Source organism: Glandiceps talaboti, chromosome 10 (genome assembly GCF_964340395.1).
Source record: "Glandiceps talaboti chromosome 10, keGlaTala1.1, whole genome shotgun sequence".
In the NCBI taxonomy this organism is placed as follows: Eukaryota; Metazoa; Hemichordata; class Enteropneusta; family Spengelidae; genus Glandiceps; species Glandiceps talaboti.
The window spans coordinates 2187872-2211876 of NC_135558.1; the positions used below are offsets into that span (position 1 = coordinate 2187872).

General features: G+C 35.7%; 1 protein-coding gene across 1 annotated transcript in view; it reads right to left on the bottom strand.

Annotated features, from left to right (window-relative positions):
• Nucleotides 1-2770: 2770 nt before the first annotated feature.
• LOC144441381 (kinesin-like protein KIF21A) overlaps nt 2771-24005 on the bottom strand; it is a 57945-nt gene continuing 36710 nt past the window's right edge. Inside the window, exons 27-37 of the mRNA XM_078130945.1 lie at nt 22371-22479; nt 20462-20703; nt 16765-16872; nt 12060-12176; nt 11732-11868; nt 11086-11269; nt 10614-10775; nt 10057-10177; nt 9447-9617; nt 8481-8680; nt 2771-7060 (exon numbers count right to left, since the gene is read on the bottom strand). Of these exons, the coding sequence (XP_077987071.1) occupies nt 6958-7060; nt 8481-8680; nt 9447-9617; nt 10057-10177; nt 10614-10775; nt 11086-11269; nt 11732-11868; nt 12060-12176; nt 16765-16872; nt 20462-20703; nt 22371-22479 (1654 nt within the window). The 3' untranslated portion in view covers nt 2771-6957. The remainder of the gene's footprint in view (nt 7061-8480; nt 8681-9446; nt 9618-10056; nt 10178-10613; nt 10776-11085; nt 11270-11731; nt 11869-12059; nt 12177-16764; nt 16873-20461; nt 20704-22370; nt 22480-24005) is intronic.

The following is a 24005-nucleotide window of genomic DNA, read 5'->3' on the forward strand; positions in this document are numbered from 1 at the left end:
TAAATCTAGCGTTCTATCAGTGTATATAATGTGTAAAATGTTTTTTAGTGAAGATTTCATTATTGTAAGTATTAAAAACATGCTGTAATAAAATTGTTTAAAGTTTATGATTTTCAATGAGTGCTTTCTGATTGGTTCACAACATGGTACTCAATATTTGATTGGTTGATAGCATACTGTCAATAAATCCAAGTGATTGATAAGTCACTAAATCTGATTGGCTGAAAACTCACTGACTGATAATTCAATAAATCTGATTGGTTGACAAGTCAGTACAACTGATTAGCTTATAACTTTCAGTATATCTGATTAGCTGATAAGTCTGTAAATCTGATTGGCTTATAACTGTCCATAAATCTGATTGGCTGATAACTGTTAGTATATCTGATTGGCTGATAAGTCTGTAAATCTGACCAGTTGATAACTGACAATGAATTTCATTCCTTGTCACACTGAGTCACACTGTTTGTTGAAAACAATGCTATCAGCTGTTACAAAACCCTTTATGTGATTTTTTTTGGTAAGAGTACTTATACATTAAACAATATACTCTACAGTATGATGAGAAGAGTCAGGTCTATTTATTTAATGTACAGATTATAAATTGTATTGTAAATTGTTATTTTGATGTAAAATGAATTATTAAATATTATTAGAATATTGTTTTATTTCACTAGCTTTCATTTCAAGAGATTTATAAGTTATTGTACTTTTCAGAGCCATTATACAAAATAACAAATTTTGTTTGATTTCATCTTTGATAGCAATTTAGAAATACCGATTACTTCTTGATTCTTTAAGCACTGATTTAAAAAATGGGTTTACCCTTTGACCCTACCCATTTTCCTTGCATTACCATGGTAATGTCAAAATTAATATAAAAAAACCATCCTGTTCCAATCATTACTGCATTTTAAATTAAGTAACTTCAGAAACAGATGTTTGATTTGAATAATTTGAAAATCCCTATATAATCCAACTAGTAGAAATAATGGAATATTCCATTGCTTAAAAATAGGGGTATCAATTACAAATTCCCCTCAATTGGGTTGAGTGAGAGAATTGTATATTTTTATTTGTTTTTTTCCTCTGTGATAACTTGAATGGTGTAATGGTAGGTTGTTACCTTCTCTCAGGATTTATTCAGAGACTGAGTGGTATGGTAAAAGCATCGGGTCACGGTGGTTTATTTTGTTCAAAAGAAATTAATTTGTGTTTTTTTGTTTGAATGTTTTTTTGCTGTCATACTTTGTTGATATTAATGAATTTGACTAGTTCAGCCAAGGTGTATGCTGCAAGTATTAAAATAAGCCATACAATAGAGAGAGACTATAGGCTGTATATTTTTGTATTGCAAGATTTTATGTCTGATGTAAGATATGTTTTATTTGACGAGTAATCTCACTTCTATCAAGTGCCAAGTAATTTTTTTTTATTTTGCATTTTTATGTCAAACAATGCTGTTACTTGTAAATCAAAGTATTTTTGTTTTTGTTATTAAAAGTTAATAAATTAGTGTTTACACATTTCTGCAAAGTATGCTTCAATTCATTGTGATAGTAGGTATGAACTTAAAAAAGAAAAAAGAAAAAAGAAAAAAGGTATGTTGTTAGAGGGCGCCCTTCTCATTTATGATAGAAATTGCTGACAGCTCGATCCCTCATCACATCTGATGACAACTCCACATGCTTGCAATCCCTTCTGAAGGAGGCCCTCGTGAGGTCAAATGGTATCCTATTCCAGTTGCTTGTATAGAAGTAAATTGTTATAATTTTAATCTTTTTGCATGTAAAAAAAAATGTTTAGAGTCAGTGGCTTAAACTAGGGTTGGTCAGGTTATCAGAAATATACTATTTTTTTTTATCTGGCCTAAATACTAATAAATGGTTATCAATATTGACAGACCCACTAGGCTACCGACCCACCAGGCTACCGACCAGCTAGGCTACGACCCACGGGCTCATTATGCATTAAAATGTGGAACCATTTTAGTTTAATCATCATGTCTTGAGAATAATTCTTCATTTACATATACCCAGAAACATCCTATCAAATTTCAGCCCAATCTGCTCAGTAGTTTTGGAATGAAAGATTTTGATCAAAATGTCACATTTTTAGACCTAATTTGCATATCACTGATGGGATCAGCATGTCATGTGCATTTCTTTGTATACACCTCCCTAAGTAAGAACAAGAACGTCCATCCCCCACCAAATTTCAGGCCAATCTGACCAGCAGTTGGAGTTTAAGTTTTTGTTTTTTGTTTTTTACCAAAATCACATTTTATGACCCAAAATGCACATCCATGATGTGATCATTTTCATTTGAACAAATTCCTCTTACACAACCTAAATAAATGTCTCCACCAAATACCAAGGTAATCAATCTCACTGTTGTTCAAATATATATGTATATATATACACACACACACACAGACATTACAAAATGCCCATATCACTACTAAACCTTAGAAGTTCAGTTGTGTTAAATGCCCATATCACTACTAAACCTTAGAAGTTCAGTTGTGTTAAATGCCCATATCACTACTAAACCTTAGAAGTTCAGTTGTGTTAAATGCCCATATCACTACTAAACCTTAGAAGTTCAGTTGTGTTAAATGCCCATATCACTACTAAACCTTAGAAGTTCAGTTGTGTTAAATGCCCATATCACTACTAAACCTTAGAAGTTCAGTTGTGTTAAAAATTGACACAAAGACTACTTGTTTTATGAAGTAACAATTTTAATGACTGTAGACAATATCCAGCAATGCTGTAAATAACCTATAAAGTCATTACTTGATTGTACAACTAATGTGTATAGCTAATCAAGGTACATGTATGGAGACAGCTTGCTGTCAACACACACACAGACACACACTGACACACTGACACAATTATTTGGATCACTGTACAAATTACATACATATCATATTTACCTTAGTAGTTGGCCATACCTAGGAGTGTAGACATTGCCAACAAAATCATCTGACATTTACTCGTCGTATTTTCAAATATTGTTGACAAACAAATACATTGTTTATAAGGACAACGTTTCCTCATGTTCATATCAATGCAATTTAGTGTCACGAGTACACATCATGACATTTATACAAATTCTAGCCAAAACAAATGGTGTACACAAGGCTGTAATATTTATTGATTTTTCTCAATAAATTAAACATTTCATTACCAATTCATTTATGGGTAAGGTTGTTATCTTAAATATGTTTGTTTCACCATCTACAAAACAACTCTTGTACAGGAATTCAGATGTATATATGAAGTTACGATTACTTATGGCTTCGGGTGAAGTGCGGCAGTTGTATAATTCAAACACACACATCTCAGGGTCCCATGCTATGGAATCTTAAATCTTAGCTAGTAATAGCTGCTCACATATTCTGAGCAAAAATGTACGTAATATACGAAAAGATTTTTTTAACTGAAATGAAGTCAGGCACACATAAGCCTAGTCTGTAAGGTACGCTGTAACCTCACATCAATCAACCTGGAGAGGGCGCAACGACACAATGTATCTTACAATCTAACATACGTTAAATCTGACATGATGGTTGGAACTTTGGGAGAGTAAATCGCTTACTTAATGAATGTAAACACAGCGACATATCACCTTTGTTAAAAAACCCTAAAAGTACTTCATCCTGACATGCTTTCCGACGACAATTGAACTTTAAATATTGACTAACTATTTGTGACCATACCTGGATGACTGTCTATTGTCAAATTCTATAGTAGTAATCTGTACATAGGCAGTCATAGGCATGAATTAAAGTGAATTTTACAGTATTTGTGACCATTTATGTATCACTGTCAGTTGTCAAACTAAACAATTATGACAATCTACGAAAATAATACAACAAATTAACATAACCATACATCCCAAGGAACACACAATAAATGTCACACACAACTCATGTATACATACAGACTGTAAACGGTTTGTTTTCACACAGACATAAAATATATTACCTTATAATGGAATGGCAGTTTAAAACCATTATTGGAGTTGCAAACTTCAAAACAAATACAAACAAAATGTTGAAACAAATCTTTATAGAAGTTATTACAACTTGAACTTGACACTATGTAAACTTTGACACAATCAATACTACTTTTTACATAAATCTATCATTGTTTAAATACATTGACTTGTTAGAGCTGGAAGCATTTTTCTGATTCCATTGTGTAAATATTGCATGTTTTAACAAATAATTCTAATATCCCTCTTCCTGAATGTTCTATCATCTAAAAAACTACGTAATTTCTGTCATGCCTAATATTTCTGTGGGAGTGGAGCGTCAGTGTTCTGCCTGAGCAAGGAGCACCTTGGAGAAATTTCACAATGTCTTTGACACAGTGTAAGCATCAGTTCAGCCTGTTTTTAATTTGATTCAATTTACAATGTTTGTCTTTTGAAATCCACATCTCTTCACGAGACCATTTACCAAGAGAGCTGAGATCTGATCACAATTCTCAGTAGCTGAGTACCTGTAATAACATTTTATCTCATGCTAGGTCAAAACAGTATTAGAAGGCTGATTAATATTCTCATGTGTGCCTACACTAATGCGTGTGTAGCACCTTGAGTCATGGTGTCTACCAAGAAATTGGACAATTGTTACTTTGTCATTTTTAATGATGCACTTAGGTGGTACATGCCCATTTTACGAGGCACCTAGGGAGTAAACATCTATTTCAGGCAACAAGAATTACTGGTACCAGTCTTCAAATGTTGTAATTGAAAAGATTACAGGGAGAACACTGTTCTTGAAATGAAACATGTAGATTTACCTTTTGATGAAAACAGATTTGATAACCTGTATAATACATTGAACTAGATGAGACTAGTTTCTAAGTTATCTTTTGGCAGACCTGCATTACAAAATGTATTTGTTTTGACAAATTTGACAAGATGAGACAACATTTCAGTTACCGTATGTCTTAGCCAGCCTGCATTGTCAAATACACACCTGCTAGAAATCTACACTGCATGTTCACTGACTTCAACTTGACACTAACTGTTAAAAGTATACAATGTTTACCTGTACTATTCATCACACTGGACTCCACATCTACTAAGTCAATAAAAACTTACATGTCAACAGTAACTTACTCTCCAAAGTGGAGTTTTCAAAATAAGACACTTTTTAAAGGATAATTTTCCAAATGAATATAAACACAATAATTATAAACCGTAGGCACTGTCTATTTAAAATGAATGTGGAACAAGGAATGTTATTCCTGACTCCATCTAGGGGCATTGCTAGTCTTCTCTTTTAAAAAAGATTGTGAAGAAGTTTTATAATCTAGGTGAACGTGATAAGCACTAAACAATATTATGTAGTCAGTGCGCCCTCAACGGCCGTGTTGTGAAAGGAGTTGGCTGATGTATGAGGGCGCCCTAACATAGTAGACCTTACATACTTAATACTAAGTAACCATTGCATCATTTGAAAGGTGAGCTGTGAAAGTCCTTATTTTATACCTGAGTGAGTAAAGTTTGTGGACTTCAAATTAAAATATTCAGTAAATATAGTGTTCAGTCACTTGAAGTATCAATATCCTATACAAAGGGAAACAAACTAGTTTATGGAATATTGTAAATGGACTAACGTACTGTTTCTATGACAACAATCTATTAAAAGTAGTTACTGTGTCTTTGACAACATCTGGGCATGGTCTACTTGTGATACATATAGTAACTACATTATGTCCAGTAAACAGTATACAGCTGTGACTGGTTGCTGTTGCTATGACAACAGCAGGTGATAACCAAATGCTGTTGCTATGACAACAAGTAGTACCTGGTTACTATCTCTATGACAACAGCAAGGTACTGTTTTCTCGATAACAGTAGTATTACTCCATTACTCGTACACTGAGATATTTGGTTCGCTCATGCACCGGTAGTTGACATAAAAGAAACAACAAGATGATACCAAATAATATATCAAATCATCCAACATACAGGTTATGTGTGTTGTAGACAGAAAATTAAGTTTTGTCAAGAAATCAAGATATCGTGAAATATTTAGGGTTAGTTTCTTGAGAGATGAAGAAGGACAAAGACAGTCAGAATGGGGAGTGTGTCTACAAATGTCAACTGTTTAACATGTTCTACAGAGCATAGCACCTCTGGTCTGGTCCTGAATTGTTAGCTATTGGTCCCTACAGTATATCTTCAAGGCTATCTCTTTAGTTTACACAGTACATTTCATGAAATTGATCAACTACTACACAATGAATATGTAATGACTACATTCTGGTAGTTACATATCAAAGATTGTCAATCATATGTAAATTACTATGGACATGTATATTTCCATTAAAATGAATACAAGTTTTTTCACTGACTTATTAACACATGAGAATTGGAAACACACATACAGCACATGTAAGCTGCTGCTTGGAGAACAGGAAGTCATGATTCTTAGAAAGTGAAGATATTTACGGCATAAGGAATTGCACAGGCTATGAAGTGAAATGTTCATGTTATGCATATATTGTCAATATGAGGAACGCTGAGTTGTTTTATGCATTGACGGATGACACTGTTGGCGGTGTACACATTGACGAACGACACTGTTGGCGGTGTACACATTGACGGATGCACTGTTGTTGGTGTACACATTGACGGATGCACTGTTGTTGGTGTACACATTGACGTTGCACTGTAGCGGTGTACACATTGATGGATGCACTGTTGGTGGTGAACACATTGATAGTTGCACTGTTGCAGTGTACACAGTGATGTTGCACTGTTGTGGTGTACACATCGATGGATTCAAGTTGTCAGTTTATGCACTTACAAATGCCATATCATAGCTTTACACAAGGACAGATGCACTGTTCTTGGTTTACACAGTGCACTTTTGTCGATTCTCACACTGACGGATGCACTGTTGCTGGCTTATTCACTGACACAGTTGTTCATTTACGCATTGACAGATATATTATCATCCTCCTTGTCGGTAGCCGTATCAGACGATGGCGATTCAAAATTACTTCTATGACGCCATATACTTATGGTACGATCACTGTAGTAAATAAAAACAAAAGAACTAAAAACTAAGGATATGACAAAACTGAAAACAAAACATTTCAATGCATGCAATGAAGGAAAGCTTTAAGAAAATGAAAACTTTTATCATAATATTTGGTATATATGAGATCTATATAATGCATGCATTGAATACTACGTAATAATAGAAGGATAATATAGAAGTTAAATTTATATGTATTTAATATAATAAACTACTCAATATTGATGATAGACCTGTCATAATGACTAAGCTATAGAGATGAGATTTATATTTACTTATAGAGGGTCAGATTAATTGCTCTTTGTGAAAGGCTTTCGGAAGACGCCATATTTTGATGTTACCACTGTATGGTATGCAAAATTAGCAATGATATAAAATAATAATGGAGTGATACGATATGATATATGATATATGATAGGATATGATGTGATACGATATCGTTTGATATGGGATGTGATATCGTGTGATATGATGTAATGTGATATGAAAGACATGACAAAATCAAAGAGAAGAAGAGAAATACAAAGTTGAAAATCTTGTTAATAAATGAGTGTACTGTGGTAGAAAGATCATGAAAAGCAAAAAAATATAAATATTTTGGGAGGATAAATATCTCACTGTATTTTGTGAGATTTGAAATAACTGTACAGTCACTTATTCTATAAGATTTGAAATAACTGTAATCAGTTTATTTTGTAAGATTTGAAATAATTGTACATTCACTGTTATTTGTCAGATCTGAAATAACTAGTCACTTATTCTATGAGATTTGAAATAACTAGTCAGTTATTTTGTCAGCTTTGAAATAAGTAGTCAGTTATTTTGTCAGCTTTGAAATAACTAGTCAGTTATTTTGTCAGCTTTGAAATAACTAGTCAGTTATTTTGTCAGCTTTGAAATAAGTAGTCAGTTATTTTGTCAGCTTTGAAATAAGTAGTCAGTTATTTTGTCAGCTTTGAAATAACTAGTCAGTTATTTTGTCAGCTTTGAAATAACTAGTCAGTTATTTTGTCAGCTTTGAAATAACTAGTCAGTTATTTTGTCAGATTTGAAATAAGTAGTCAGTTATTTTGTCAGATTTGAAATAAGTAGTCAGTTATTTTGTCAGCTTTGAAATAAGTAGTCAGTTATTTTGTCAGCTTTGAAATAACTAGTCAGTTATTTTGTCAGCTTTGAAATAAGTAGTCAGTTATTTTGTCAGATTTGAAATAACTGTAGTCACTGTTATTTGTCAGATTTGAAATTACCATATTCACTGTTATTTTGAGATTTGAAATCACTGAAATAGATTATTCTATGTTCCATAACATTTGTTAGTGACTTTAAAATTAATGTTATTCTGTGAATTCTCTCTACATAAAATTAGGCTAAAACATTGAAATGCCATATTATGTTAATATAAGGCTGTACATACCTGGATGCTGTAAACACAGATGTAGAATTAACAGCAATTGCATTAATAGGACTGGTATGGGCTTTAATTTCACCAACTAAATTACAATCACTAATCTGCCAAAGTTTCAGTGTGCCTGCACGACATCCACTCAGCAGACAGTTCCGTTCTGGTAATACTTCTAGTGCACACACCCAATCCTTGTGAGCTGAGTTGATTGACTATACAAATAACAATATTGGATTTGATATCAACTATAGTTCACAAGATAACAATTTCAACCTAAACTAATTTTACTTATTTTTTTTTTGATTAGACAATGAACAATATATTCACTAAAGATTCTTAAAATACCACTGACCAGACAACTGTACATTACAGGTCTATTTTATCTAGATATGTAGTATAGCATTAGGTGAAATTTGTTTATTGACAGTCAAAATACCAACTCACATTTCATTGGAGGCACTGACCTATACACATTTGATTGGATACATTGCACCATTCTAAGTGTACTGATACACTAATATGCTTAACAACTGGTGATTCACTACTGTTCAGGGTATATGATATGAGTATATCATTACAAAATAGTTTTAAGGAAATGTTTCAGTTACAGCTAGTGTAAAGACGTTAGTGTAGTGTTTTAAAGTTGTTCTGTTGTATAGCTGAAAAGGGATTCAAAATTTAGAAACATTGAAGGACCTGCCAGAAATTGTTTGAAATTCCAGGACATTAAACATCTTTCCACAAGTTGTTAGAATTCCAAACTGGCATATATAAACCCCAGGGTTAAAGGTCAAGGTTTCAATGTCAGGTTCTCACATTACTGTTATATTATCACTGGAGCGATGAGGATTACATAGGATTATTCTTTTGACAAACTTTTCATACAGCTCTGTCATGAAAACTGTTTGTTTTTACACCTAGATTTTAATCCTAATCTGACATTGATCTTTAAATCCTGAATAATTATAGAGGATCTACCTTTATCAATGATTGTTGACGTAGATCCCATTTCTTGATACACATATCTCTTGAACCACTAAATAATGTCGTATCATTGACTGCAAGACTTTGTATACCATCATAATGAGGTGGTTCTAAATTGAACTTTGAACTTACAACGCCACCGGCATCTTCTGGTACATCAAATACCTATGGGCCAATCACAAGAATTTTACTAAAAGCACTGCTAACATCAAACGTGCAATAGCCAATCACAAGAATTTTACCAAACAATCAAAATCATGATAGCCAATCACAACAGTTGTACTGAAAACATCATCATTTAGTGAAGTCACACATCTGATAGCCAATCACAATGCTTGTTCTGGGTAACTTATAAATCCCAAAACTCAGTGAATCAACACATTTCAGAAACATGGGAATTCAAGATATTTATTGCCATCACTAGTGTTGTAAGGGAGACACTCCTAGATGCAATAAATGATTATAAATGAAATCAACTGATACATGTCAGAATAACGTTTATGAAAAAATGTCTATTGCCTGGCGTGGTGTTCCCTTGTAAATTTTCTTCTCTACTTGTTTCTCTCGTATATTAAGTAGAAGTGCATAGAATTAATTTGTATACCTTGATGTAATGATCTTTAGATCCTGTAATAACAGTATCAATATCACTGTCTCCATCCTCCACAGCCAATGTCATAACAGCAGCACTATGTCCACCTACTAACTTACCCATTGCCTGGAAACTAATATCAAAATATACAAGAAACAAAATGTGAATTCATGCACTAAGATAATACGGTACTGACAGACTTGTAACATATATACTTTTGTCAGATAACTTCCACGACCACAGTTGAACAATTGCTTAGGCTTTCCCCTTCTCAAACAGACCAACATGCTAACACTGTAACAGTTCATTTTGCAACACTGTTGCATACTACACTGTTGTATAAGTCCCCACTTGACAATTTTGATGCTGTCAAGAATCAGACCAACCAATGGTTGACTTCTACGTTGGTTAAATTTCGATAACAGAGATCTTCCTGCATATTAAACTTTGACTCGTTTTGACCAAACCTATCCAATGAAGACCTCTCTTTATTAAACTCTAAACTATACTTTAAGATTTAGTTTTGATGATATCTGCACTGTTGCATTGCAAATCAAGCAAAGACTTACTTTCTAAGGTCCCAGAATCTAACAGTACTACCAGCAGCTGAGTACAGCATTGTACCAGGTTTGTTGACAGCAATGGCATTAATACTAGTCTCACCAACTGGTACAGACAATGTCCTACTACTGGTAAGGGCTACACTACCACCCAGTGTATGACCAGAAGAACTGTAAAATATAACGATACATATCATACAGATTAATGAACAAAGGATATGAATAGTACTACAGGTGAAATACATAGTAATCATTACACATGGTGTGACACCTTTGTACCAGGTTTGAAAGAAATTGGCCATTGCATGTCAGAGCATAGACCCTCCAGCCAACGTTGTTGGAGGGTCAATGGTCAGAGATATGGAAGTGTACAGACAGCCAGACAGAAGAATGGACAGAACCCATTGCAATAGCTCCCCCCCTCTCTCTGGCATATTTCATACTCTGTAAAGCATGTATCCTGTAAATATAGTATACTCACCTTAAAGTTTTGATACATGTAGCCTGGCTATCTCTGATATCCCATACTTTGATATAGGATGTTGATACACTGAATACCAATCCTAATCTCTCAGCATACTTCACAGTTACTACATTATTTGGATGTCCAAGTAACGACATTATCTCCTGCCCAGTCTCTAGACTCCACACTTTGACAGTACGATCTGTCAAAATAAAAACACAACTTGTTATTTGAAATACTATTACACAATAGGTAGGTCATAGAAATAAGTCATTTGAAATCATGAAAAATAAAACCCAATCTACAGATGTATCATGGTAAAATATGACAGGAAAATTAGTCATTTTAGTTGTAGTACAATTACTTTATTAGCATCTAGTTTTTGAAGCGACTATATAGCTTTCATCCGAATCACTCAGACATTATTAGTGTAATGATGCTTTGACGGTTGGTCAGGTGACCTCCTAGTGGTATCACCTGACAGTAGACAGGTGGGAGATGGTATCCACAATTAGTCATTTTGTCTTGAAAATGGTTTTCAGTCTTCAGTGAGATTTTGATGGCACAGTCAGTTGATAGACAAATGTCTGGTATAATGTAACCCCTCCCCCTCCCCCTCTCACTACAATGATATATCTAAACCATATAATACAAATCATATTACCTTTAGAACCACTGAATAGTAAATCCTCAGTGGCTTGTACTGTAAGGACAGCTTTGTTATGTCCTTCAGCTGTATGACTACATACCAATGGTGCTTTACTACTACCCTGTTTACCAGTGTAGCTTGTTATCATTCCCCTGAAAACAAACAAAAACAACAAAATTTATACAGGTCTTTATTGAAGACATATCCTTACAAGGCAATACTTTCATTGGTATTGTCACTGGAGGCTTATTGTGACTCCTTGACCTTGGTCACAATAATTGAGATTGACCTCTGACCTAATAACCTATCAAGATCATAACTACTGTCTCTGTGGTTGACTTACCTATTAACATTAGAGTGACTGGGAGACTGACTCTGTGACAATCTGGAAAATACATTTTTACCATCTCCAAATCGACGACGAATTGGTGGTGAGCCTGGCGGTGTCATCAAATTTTCCCTGTAGAGGTGTACAAAAACAATGGCAATGAATGACTTGACAGTACTTTGACAGGGACCTCTGATAGTTGTTATTCACAGCAGGACCATAAAGGATGGAAGTATAGGTATAACACACAATGAGAAGGATAGTAATGACAGGAATTACAAATCTACATGAATGAGAGCTTCTGGACTGAACAGTACACAAAAAGAAAGAAGTCTATCAGATATAACATACCGTTATTGTTATTCAACTGAAAACATCAACAATTCAAACTTTTAAATCTAGAGTCATCTAAGTTCTATCTTGCAGGCAGATATTGCTATTTTTTTTAACACTTATAATGTATACTACTTTGTTAGCTGTTCCTGAATAGCATTTCTAACATTGCATTTCACTTGTGTGTGTGTGTGTTGTGTGCATGTATATGTGTGTATGTGTGTGTATGTATGTATGTATGTATGTATGTATGTATGTATGTATATATGTGTGTGTGTGTGTATGTATGTATGTATGTATGTATGTATGTATGTATGTATGTATGTATGTATGTATGTATGTATGTATGTATGTATGTATGTATGTATGTATGTATGTATGTATGTATGTATGTATGTATGTATGTATGTATGTATGTATGTATGTATGTATGTACATCGTGTCGTATATACATACTATGCATTATTTCCAATGTTTTCTTTTCTATTTGACTGACATGATGTTGGGATGACATACTGATGATGCAATTACATGACAATGAACTTGAACATAATCTAACATGCCTTTGAAAGCCAGTAGAGTGATTCTATCTATGTTAGGATAACATCCCGGTACATTATGGATAGCAGTCAACATTCTATCAGTATACAATGTCTGCTATGTACAGTTTAGTTGATGGTATTACCAAACACTGGACGATGACAAGTTGGGAATTTAACAGTACAAACAGATCTGAAGGGAATGCATCTAATGGGACAACTAGGGAGTCCTAACAGATCTGAAAGGAATGCATCTAATGGGACAACTAGGGAGTCCTAACAGATCTGAACGAAATGAATCTAATGGGACAACTAGGGAGTCCTAATAGATCAGAAGGGAATGCATCTAATGAAGGGAATGCATCTAATGGGCCAACTAGGGAGTCCTAACAGATCTCAAGGAATGCATCTAAAGAGGCAACTAGGGAGTCCTAACTGAAGGGAATGCATCTAAGAGGCAACTAGGAAGTCCTAACTGAAGGGAATACATCTAATAGGGCAACTAGGGAGTCCTAACTGAAGGGAATGCATCTAAGAGGCAACTAGGAAGTCCTAACTGAAGGGAATACATCTAATAGGGCAACTAGGGAGTCCTAACTGAAGGGAATGCATCTAAGAGGCAACTAGGGAGTCCTAACTGAAGGGAATGCATCTAAGAGGCAACTAGGAAGTCCTAACTGAAGGGAATACATCTAATAGGGCAACTAGGGAGTCCTAACTGAAGGGAATGCATCTAAGAGGCAACTAGGGAGTCCTAACTGAAGGGAATACATCTAATAGGGCAACTAGGGAGTCCTAACTGAAGGGAATGCATCTAAGAGGCAACTAGGGAGTCCTAACTGAAGGGAATGCATCTAAGAGGCAACTAGGAAATCCTAACTGAAGGGAATACATCTAATAGGGCAACTAGGGAGTCCTAACTGAAGGGAATGCATCTAAGAGGCAACTAGGGAGTCCTAACTGAAGGGAATGCATCTAAGAGGCAACTAGGGAGTCCTAACTGAAGGGAATACATCTAATAGGGCAACTAGGGAGTCCTAACTGAAGGGAATGCATCTAAGAGGCAACTAGGAAGTCCTAACTGAAGGGAATACATCTAATAGGGCAACTAGGGAGTCCTAACTGAAGGGAATGCATCTAAGAGGCAACTAGGAAGTCCTAACTGAAGGGAATACATCTAATAGGGCAACTAGGAAGTCCTAACTGAAGGGAATACATCTAATAGGGCAACTAGGGAGTCCTAACTGAAGGGAATGCATCTAAGAGGCAACTAGGGAGTCCTAACTGAAGGGAATGCATCTAAGAGGCAACTAGGAAATCCTAACTGAAGGGAATACATCTAATAGGGCAACTAGGGAGTCCTAACAGATGTGAAGGGAATGCATCTAATGGGCAACTAGGGAGTCCTAACAGATCTGAAGGTATGCATCTAAAGAGGCAACTAGGGAGTCCTAACTGAAGGGAATGCATCTAAGAGGCAACTAGGAAATCCTAACTGAAGGGAATACATCTAATAGGGCAACTAGGGAGTCCTAACAGATGTGAAGGGAATGCATCTAAGAGGGCAACTAGGGAGTCCTAACAGATGTGAAGGGAATACATCTAATAGGGCAACTAGGGAGTCCTAACAGATGTGAAGGGAATGCATCTAATGGGCAACTAGGGAGTCCTAACAGATCTGAAGGTATGCATCTAAAGAGGCAACTAAGAGACCTAAACAGTGATGGGATATTATGTAAATAGGGTAACTAGGGAGACCCAAACAGATTTGAAGGGAATGTGTCAAAATCGGACAACTAGGGAGTACTAAACAGAGCTGAAGGCAATGCACCTGAAAAGGCAAAAGGGATACTAAAACATTTATGAGAAGAATTCCACCTGACAATGGGCAATGAAAGAGACTAATTTAAAGATATTGGCTTTCAGATCCAGTAAAAATAACCTTTGTTCTTTAGATTATTTTCTAAAAGGTTTATATCTAAAATTGACAATAACAACTTGATAAGTTATCTTCTTCATTTCCCAATGTAGGTGTTATCTCCTGTACCCATGCAACTATTAACATGATGATTTAACTTTAAGAAACCATTTTTATCTGACAGCAATGAAATGGACTCAAATACTCTTTACTTCTACAGCATGCATTTATTTGAAAACACTCTACAAGGATGAGCTGAAGCAACTATTGAAAGCAACATTACGCAGGTTTAAGTCTTGAAAGACGACCGTTGGTTAAAGTTGGCGAGTGGGATTTGGTTCCATGAACTTTGGTGAAACTAACAAAGGAAATCAAAACATACAACATATATACACAAAATTCTACACAGGGAGACAAAACAAAACATTAACAGTGTACTTAAACAACTCCTAAAGTATAAGAGTATGGCTTCTTGCTGTATGTCATAGCCTATGTATAAATAATTGGGTCCTGGTGCTTGTGAAATGACTTTGCTACCAAAAGTAAAGTTAGCAAAAATCAAATTCAACCAATTTTTTAAACAAAGACTGATTTCTTATTCTACATGTATAATGATAATCTCTATTGATCCAAATACAATTGGAAACTTGTTTAATTGTTGCAATAGAGCAGTGTCCTAGTCCCTAAAGCAGGAGGAAACGTGCATTGTTCGGTAGAGTCAAACTGAGCATCACTCTTCTTACATACAGATGTCGGAAACTGTTAATCAATGTATGGGATATCTTACGACGATTGACAGCTACCATAACACTAAACAATCTCTACACTGTTGTTTGACAAGCCTCCAGGTCATAATTCCTATATACATTACACTGTAGAAAACATACATCTATACTTAAGGAGTTGTGCCAGTACAAAAACAAGTAATGCAAACATAAATTTAGGATAACTGAGTTTCTGCTAATGAACTCATTTTTATCCTATTCAAACCACAAATTATCCTTTATGTCGATTTGCTTCTAGAAAAGCAAAAACTTGTCAATGAAACCACATGGGAGAATATAAAGGCAGCATTGAGAACAATCTTATACAGTATAAATGACTTTTTCCTTATTTTTGCTGATTTCCTTGATTTCAGTGTTCCAAAATAATCCATTCATATCCACTCCAATAAATAATTAATAACATGTTTTGCATTTCTCACTAGATACAGCAAATTCAGTTAATAACAGGTTCTACATATCCAAATTGTTACAGTAAACTAAATATTTTACTGACAAGTTTGAGTAGGTATGTGGTACATCAACTTTGCTTCTTGGTTTCAAAACTAAAAGTCCCTTTATTTTTCTTGCACATATTAGTACAACTACAAGAATCTCTGCAGTAACTGAAGCTTGGGGTCTGTGATATATTTTCAGAATATGGCTAAGAACAGAATCAGTGGTGCGTACTAGAACATATTTGAATTTCAAGGCTGGCAAGGAAAGTGTGCTCTATAGATCTAGATGATTGTATGAACAAAGAAACCCTAGTGGCTGGCACCCTAATAACTCATTGGGATGCTTTTCTTCGATCTTTGTTTTAATATGAGCAGGGGTGTAAATAAGAGCTGCTAGTCAGCAAATACAACTAGCTACTCTAGAGTAGTCTGTCTACTTTTTCAGGACTTTGTGTTTAAAAATTCAGTGTTTATAAAACTGTATATCCATTGCTGTGTAGATTCACAAGTTCAAGTTTATCACCTACTTTGTCCAATTTTTGCTATTTTTGAAATTAGATACATCCCGTATGTGGATATCAAATTTGCCTTCTTCTACAGAGCATCTATTCTTGCTAACCTTGTACAAACACTACTGACGGAGGATTAGTGGCAGGACAATAGTTTCCAAACTGAAATGTATTTTTATACATGTGAGAATAGTGAACTTACTGAGAACTAGACCTTGAGATTGTAAAACTACCTCTCCTTGGTCTCATCAAATCTTGTTCTTCAAAGTCACTTGATTTACCCTTTCCATTGTCAGAACCTTGGCTGGATCTAATTCAAAGAACAAATCAACAAATATATTTAGGATATAAATGAAAGCTTATATACATGGCTACGATTTATCAATTTGTAAAATATGTACATTAGGTTTGGAATTACCATATATGGTTATTAGTAAGATCAGTACAGGTAGAATTACCTTATGAGGTCATAAGCAATAAAATAAGGTCGTTGGTACTTTCAATACTGGTTGTCTTACCTTATAAGGTCATTGGTAATACCAATACTGGTTGTCTTACCTTATAAGGTCATTGGTAATACCAATACTGGTGGTCTTACCTTATAAGGTCATTGGTAATACCAATACTGTTTGTCTTACCTTATAAGGTCATTGGTAATATCAATACTGGTTGTCTTACCTTATAAGGTCATTGGTAATACCAATACTGGTTGTCTTACCTTATAAGGTCATTGGTAATACCAATACTGGTTGTCTTACCTTATAAGGTCATTGGTAATACCAATACTGGTGGTCTTACCTTATAAGGTCATTGGTGATATAATTTTAGGCTGTTATACCTCATATGGTTATTGTGATAATATTTCAAGCTACAACACCTTATACGTCACCTGTCACCAATCTCGCATTCTGATTGGTCGAGAGCCCTGCAGATACACAGGCGTATTTTTCACCAACAGCCGTATTTTTGCTTGTTGTATCACCTGATCAAAAGTAGTTCTTCCATAAACAAACAAAATAGTGCTAATTCCTAGTTTAGAAAACACTAATTATATTCTTAGATTAGACAAATAAATACATAAATAAATAAATAAATAAATAAATACAATAGCATGTTTGATTTGTTGTTATGTAAATTGATAGTAGGGATATTTTTACTAAAAATTTGACAGTTCGTGGTTTGTTGTCATGGTCACGTACTATACGTCAACTACATCGGTCTACTTACGTAGCTAGCAGACGACATTTGTTGACATACAACTTCGTACAAAACTAAAATTGAGTCATGGCTCGCATGAGAGCAACAGGTATTATGCCTGATTTCAAGGTAAAGTGTTTGGACATTCCGTCAGAGAATGAAGATGATATCAGCGACATCGACATTACATGTGTACAACAAAATGAAATTTTACAGCAGAAGTTCAGTTTTGATGCCGAAGAAATCAGCGAATTCATCAGCGGACAACAAAACAAAAACACAGTGAAGAAAACTAACTACGATGTACGTCGATTCCAAAGTTATATACACGATCGGTACGACGAAACGAAGCCCCTTGAAGAAATTCCACCGAGTATTTTGGATCAATATCTGCAAAGATTTTATAAGAATATCGTCAAAAAAGATGGGAGCGAATTTGAGCCAGATACGCTGTCGAGTTTCCAGCGCTCTGTCGATCGTCATCTCAGGCTGAATAACTACGGCAGAAGTATCGTATTGGATGACGAATTTACAACATCAAGAAACGTACTCGCAGCAAAGAGAAAAATGTTGAAGAAGGAAGGAAAGGGTCGAAAACCTAACGCAAGCATTGCCTTTTCTGCCGACGACGAAACCGTGTTGTATGAAAAGGGGTTGCTTGGTGTACAGAATCCCCGAGCATTGTTAAATACGGTTTGGCTGAACAATACGAAACATTTTGGTCTACGCGGCGTGACAGAACATTATGACATGATGTGGGGTGATGTAACACTACAAACGACAACTTGTGGAAAAGAGTTTCTACAGTTTGAGGAAAGGTTAACGAAAACACGTACCGGTGCACCACTTCAGGAGCGTGCGTTTAAACCAAAGATGTTCGCCACGGGAAATGCTAGATGCCCCGTAGCAGCATATAAACGTTTCCGTGACCGAAGACCACCCAAAACACTATCTGACTCATCTCCCTTCTACATCGCCGCTAATGATAACAGTCCAAAGTACTGGTTTAAAGTGTCGCGACTGGGGGAAAGAAGTCTTGGAAGTATCATGAAAAATATGAAAGAAAAGGCCGGACTGTCGGGAAAATTGACGAACCACGCAGCCAGAAAAGGAGCAATAACCGATCTATGTCACGCCGGTGTTCCTCCTACACAAGTTGCCCAGCTGAGTGGACATCGCAACATTCAAAGTATCAACACCTATTCCAAAGCGAGTATGAGACAGCAAGAAAGTATGTCCATGATCCTAAGTCGACAAAACAATCAGGTAATGTTCAAACTAATACAACAGTTATTTTGCTTTTTTCTAGCGTGCGATGGACTTACAATTTGTGTTTATTCAGTACTGACTGTGAACGTGGTTATTTTTTCAAAAGCATATCGTAAGTCTGAACGCAACATTAATATACAATATATTTAAAATAATATCTCCTGGTAAATGAAGATTGTAATATTATGTGATTACAATTATTTTTCAGACAGACACTGGAGTTTCAAGTGCATCTGCAGCTACTAGTACTACGACGACGTATTCGACGCCGAACCCAAATACAGGACATCAACAGCTGGGTGGTTTATTCGCCGGTACAACTATTAGCGGCGGCGTGTTCAACATTAACATCCAACCATCAACCCAATCCTTTGAAGCTAATAATAAGTAGGGATCGGAATACAAGAACAACGTTATTTCACGTTACTTCTTACATTGGTGTTTATTGTTACTATTAGATTTAGATTTATTAATAATGTTGTTATTTACGAAGCCAGTTGAATATTTGTCCCGGGATTTGTCCATGATCCGAGGACATCAAATTTTCGGAAAGTGAACACCCAAATACAAACTTAACCCACTGTATAAAAAAACCCACGAGATAAATAGGTATTTCCATATTCAAATGTGTTACATTTTGTAAATTTGAACAAACTTAGAGTTAGAAATTACACAATTTTAGTATGTATATTCGTTATATTTATCGTTACGACGTTGGTAAACTTATATTACTCACCACGTACCGGAGCGTGATCTGGTAATCAGTATCCTAAAAACAGACTTTTCGACATGTCACAAGCAATCGTTGTGAGTACACAAACTGCACATAGTATATATAATCTCATCATTCGATGTTGTTATTGTTATTGTTCGAAATAAAATAACGAAAACGGTCATTCTGGGCTGGACCGGGGATGCCGTATTGAAACAAATATAGCATGGTGATCATTGTAGCGATAGCGTGGATGAATTTGCAAGTGTGAGTGAACTTGTAAACAAAGGTCAAATAATTCAGACGTTTGATTGGATAAACAGACAACAAAACAAACCGCATCACAATTGTTAAACGTATATGTGAATCACTTCGCAGACACAAATAATGCGGAAGTAAGACGTACTCTCCTAGAAATTGCTTTATTACCGATTTTCACTGTGGCAGGTGACGTATAAGTATGTTATTTGCCAAATACGCGAAATATTTGCTACTCGAGATAATTTGTTCTGGTAATAACCGCTCGCCTTCGGCTCGCGGTTATTACCAGAACAAATTATCTCTCGCAGCAAATATTTTCGCGTATTTGGCAAATAACATATACTTATATGGCCATTGATGTAATTTCTGGTTGTCTTACCTCTTAAGGTCATTGGTGATATTAGTACTGGCTGTCTTTACCTGATATGGTTATTAGTGGTAATAATTCAGGCTGTCTTACCTTATAAGGTCATTGGTGATATCAGTACTGGTTACTTTGATTGGAACTGTCTGTGATGGTACTGGAGGTGGTGGTGGTGGTGGTCTCATCAAGAATGCGTCAGGTAAGACTGGTACAGTTGGTATAGCATCACTGGGTGGGCTGAATTCTGGCAGTGGAATCATTGTAGGAGGTTCACTTAGTGCATCTTGTGCACCTGTTGCATACAGCAAGTCTTGACATGTGGCAGTGCGACGACGAGCCTAACAAAAAAGACAACATCATGGTGATTATGTATGGCTGTCATTGACATGGTGATTATGTGTGGCTGTCAATGACATGGGGGTATGTGTGGTGTCAATGGCATGGTGATTGTGTGTGGCCATCAATGACACAGGGGTATGTGTGGCTGTCAATGACATGGTGATTATGTATGGCTGTCGATGGCATGGTGATTATGTATGGCTGTCAATGACATGGGGGTATGTGTGGTGTCAATGGCAATGTGATTGTGTGTGGCCATCAATGACACGGGGGTATGTGTGGCTGTCAATGACATGGTGATTATGTGTGGCTGTCAATGACATGGTGATTATGTGTGGCTGTCAATGACATGGTGATTATGTGTGGCTGTCAATGACATGGTGATTATGTGTGGCTGTCAATGACATGGTGATTATGTGTGGCTGTCAATGACATGGTGATTATGTGTGGTTGTCAATGACATGGTGATTATGTGTGGCTGTCAATGACATGGTGATTATGTATGGCTGTCAATGACATGGTGATTATGTGTGGCTGTCGATGACAGTGGGTATGTGTGGCTGTCAATGACAGGGGTATGTGTGGCTGCCAATGACAGTGATTATGTGTGGCTGTCAATGACAGGGGGTATGTGTGGCAGTCAATGACAGGGGGTATGTGTGGCTGTCAATGACAGGGGGTATGTGTGGCTGTCAATGACAGTGATTATGTGTGGCTGTCAATGACAGGGGGTATGTGTGGCTGTCAATGACAGGGGGTATGTGTGGCTGTCAATGACATGGTGATTATGTGTGTCTGTCAATGACATGGTGATTATGTGTGGCTGTCAATGACTGGGAGGTATGTGTTGCTGTTGATGACATGGTGATTATGTGTGGCTGTCAATGACATGGTGATTATGTGTGGCTGTCAATGACATGGTGATAATGTGTGGCTGTCAATGACATGGTGATTATGTGTGGCTGTCAATGACATGGTGATTATGTGTGGCTGTCAATGACATGGTGATTATGTGTGGCTGTCAATGACATGGTGATTATGTGTGGCCATCAATGACATGGTGATAATGTGTGGCCGTCAATGACATGGTGATTATGAGTGGCTGTCAATGACATGGTGATTATGTGTGGCTGTCAATGACATGGTGATTATGAGTGGCTGTCAATGACATGGTGATTATGTGTTTCTGTCAATGACATGGTGATTATGTGTTTCTGTCAATGACATGGTGATTATGTTGGCAATGTGACAATATCAATGATCAATGCTGTCTCTGCAACATGTTATTCCTACTTGTTATGCTAAACAATGTTAACATATGTACAAGTCAGTAGCTCAATGTACACATAGACGTCTAACATAACAGTTTCCTAGCCATATATAGCATCAAACTTAGCAAGGGTAGTTTTGTTTTTATACTTGTAAACCAGTAGGCATCTTATGTCTGGTATTATGAACTCCTAAGGACCTTTCTGAAGAACTGTAACCACTACAAAATCACATCCTGAACAAATTACGGTCATTTCAACAAAACCTCTGGTGTCCTGAATCAATATGTTTGTAAGTTTTGACTGATATCTTAGTGGTCAATGTTATCCAAATACATTGATGAACCATGATATAAATAAGATTTTTTATGGTGAATAAATCAAAAGTTATATCTTACCTTTTCTCTGTTCCGTTGCGGTTGTTGAGTGGGTGATGATGGTGAAGGTGGTTGCATCAGTATATCAGGAATAAAGGGAATATTAATAATGGCTGCATTGCTTATACCACTAGCGCAGCACAGGTAGTAGTAAATCATGGTAGTGGTGGTAGTAGTAGTAGTAGTAGTAGTAGTAGTAGTAGTAGGAGTAGAGGCAATGATTATTGTCAATGGGTTTCACATGCAGCAGTAGGAAGGAAAGAAAATGAAAAATGAAAAAAAAAGAAATTACCAGAAATGATTACAAACCATTATGTATTATTGATTTGATATTGCTTACCATTTGAAATATTGAGCACACATTCCTTGAAAGGGTTGATATTATTAAATCATATCTCAAAAAATGATTTTAATATTTAATAATCAATAATGCTATTCAAGGGAAACACTATTGGAGGGTGTTATCATCAAAAGTTTGGTGTGTTTGATGTGTTAATACGGCAGCTTTTAGCAGAACAGCTTGTGTGAGCGTTCACTTTGCTGGCATTCACAAAACAATGTCAGTATCACAATATATTATATGGGTTAGAAAAGTGAGACAATTGAAACATACACAGGCCGCAAGACAAGTGAATACAAGCAAACAATAGCAGCATATAACACACTTATGAGGAAAAAGCAAGAATTAAAGATGCTGGAAAAAGAGAAGATAGACGCACAAAGATACACACAACATACAAAAACAATGAAATTTGGGTATCAAATAGAGTCAATATAGATGTAGTCAAATCATATGCTTTTCCAGCTCAGCAACAATTTTTGTAAAAATGGATTGGCAGTGAAATATATTTAGAGATTGGCTTTAGTATTTGGATAAACAGCTGTGGCTAAACAAGAATACAGTGCCAGTCAGTGGTTATATGTGATTTGAAACTAGATATTCTAATTAGATAGAAACATAGTAGTGGACACTTGTATTTTAACTTAATATACCGGAATAGAACTTATGCATGAAAGAGTTTGGCCTTGAAACTACATGTTCATTATTACTAGACAATTTAAGAAACAAATTGTCAATACAAGGTAACTGAATCTACTCTGAACTCTTTGGTTGTACTTGTAAGTCTAAATTAGAAAGACTCTGTGATGTTCAAGTATATAATTTGACTTGAATCTGATAATATATGTCAAAATTCCTAGGAGTAGCTATGAATTAATGTTTCTGAGATTTTATGTAGTTTATCATTTTTACAACAAAAATTGTTGCTTTTTGTTAATAATACTACTACATAAATTCAACATCAAGCAATAGTCAATAGTAGTAATGTGCACATCAAATGTACAATGTTATGTTTCATCTATGTGCTAAGTTTGAATGAATCAGTTGTTGCAAGGCACAAAAAGTGGCTATTCATCTATGTGCTAAGTTTGAATGAACCAGCTGTTGCAAGGCACAAAAAGTGGCTATTCATCTATGTGCTAAGTTTGAATGAATCAGCTGTTGCAAGGCACAAAAAGTGGCTATTCATCTATGTGCTAAGTTTGAATGAACCAGCTGTTGCAAGGCACAGAAAATGGCTCTTCATCTCTGTGCAAAGTTTGCATGAATTAGCTGTTGCAAGGTACAGAAAATGGCTATTCATCTCTGTGCAAAGT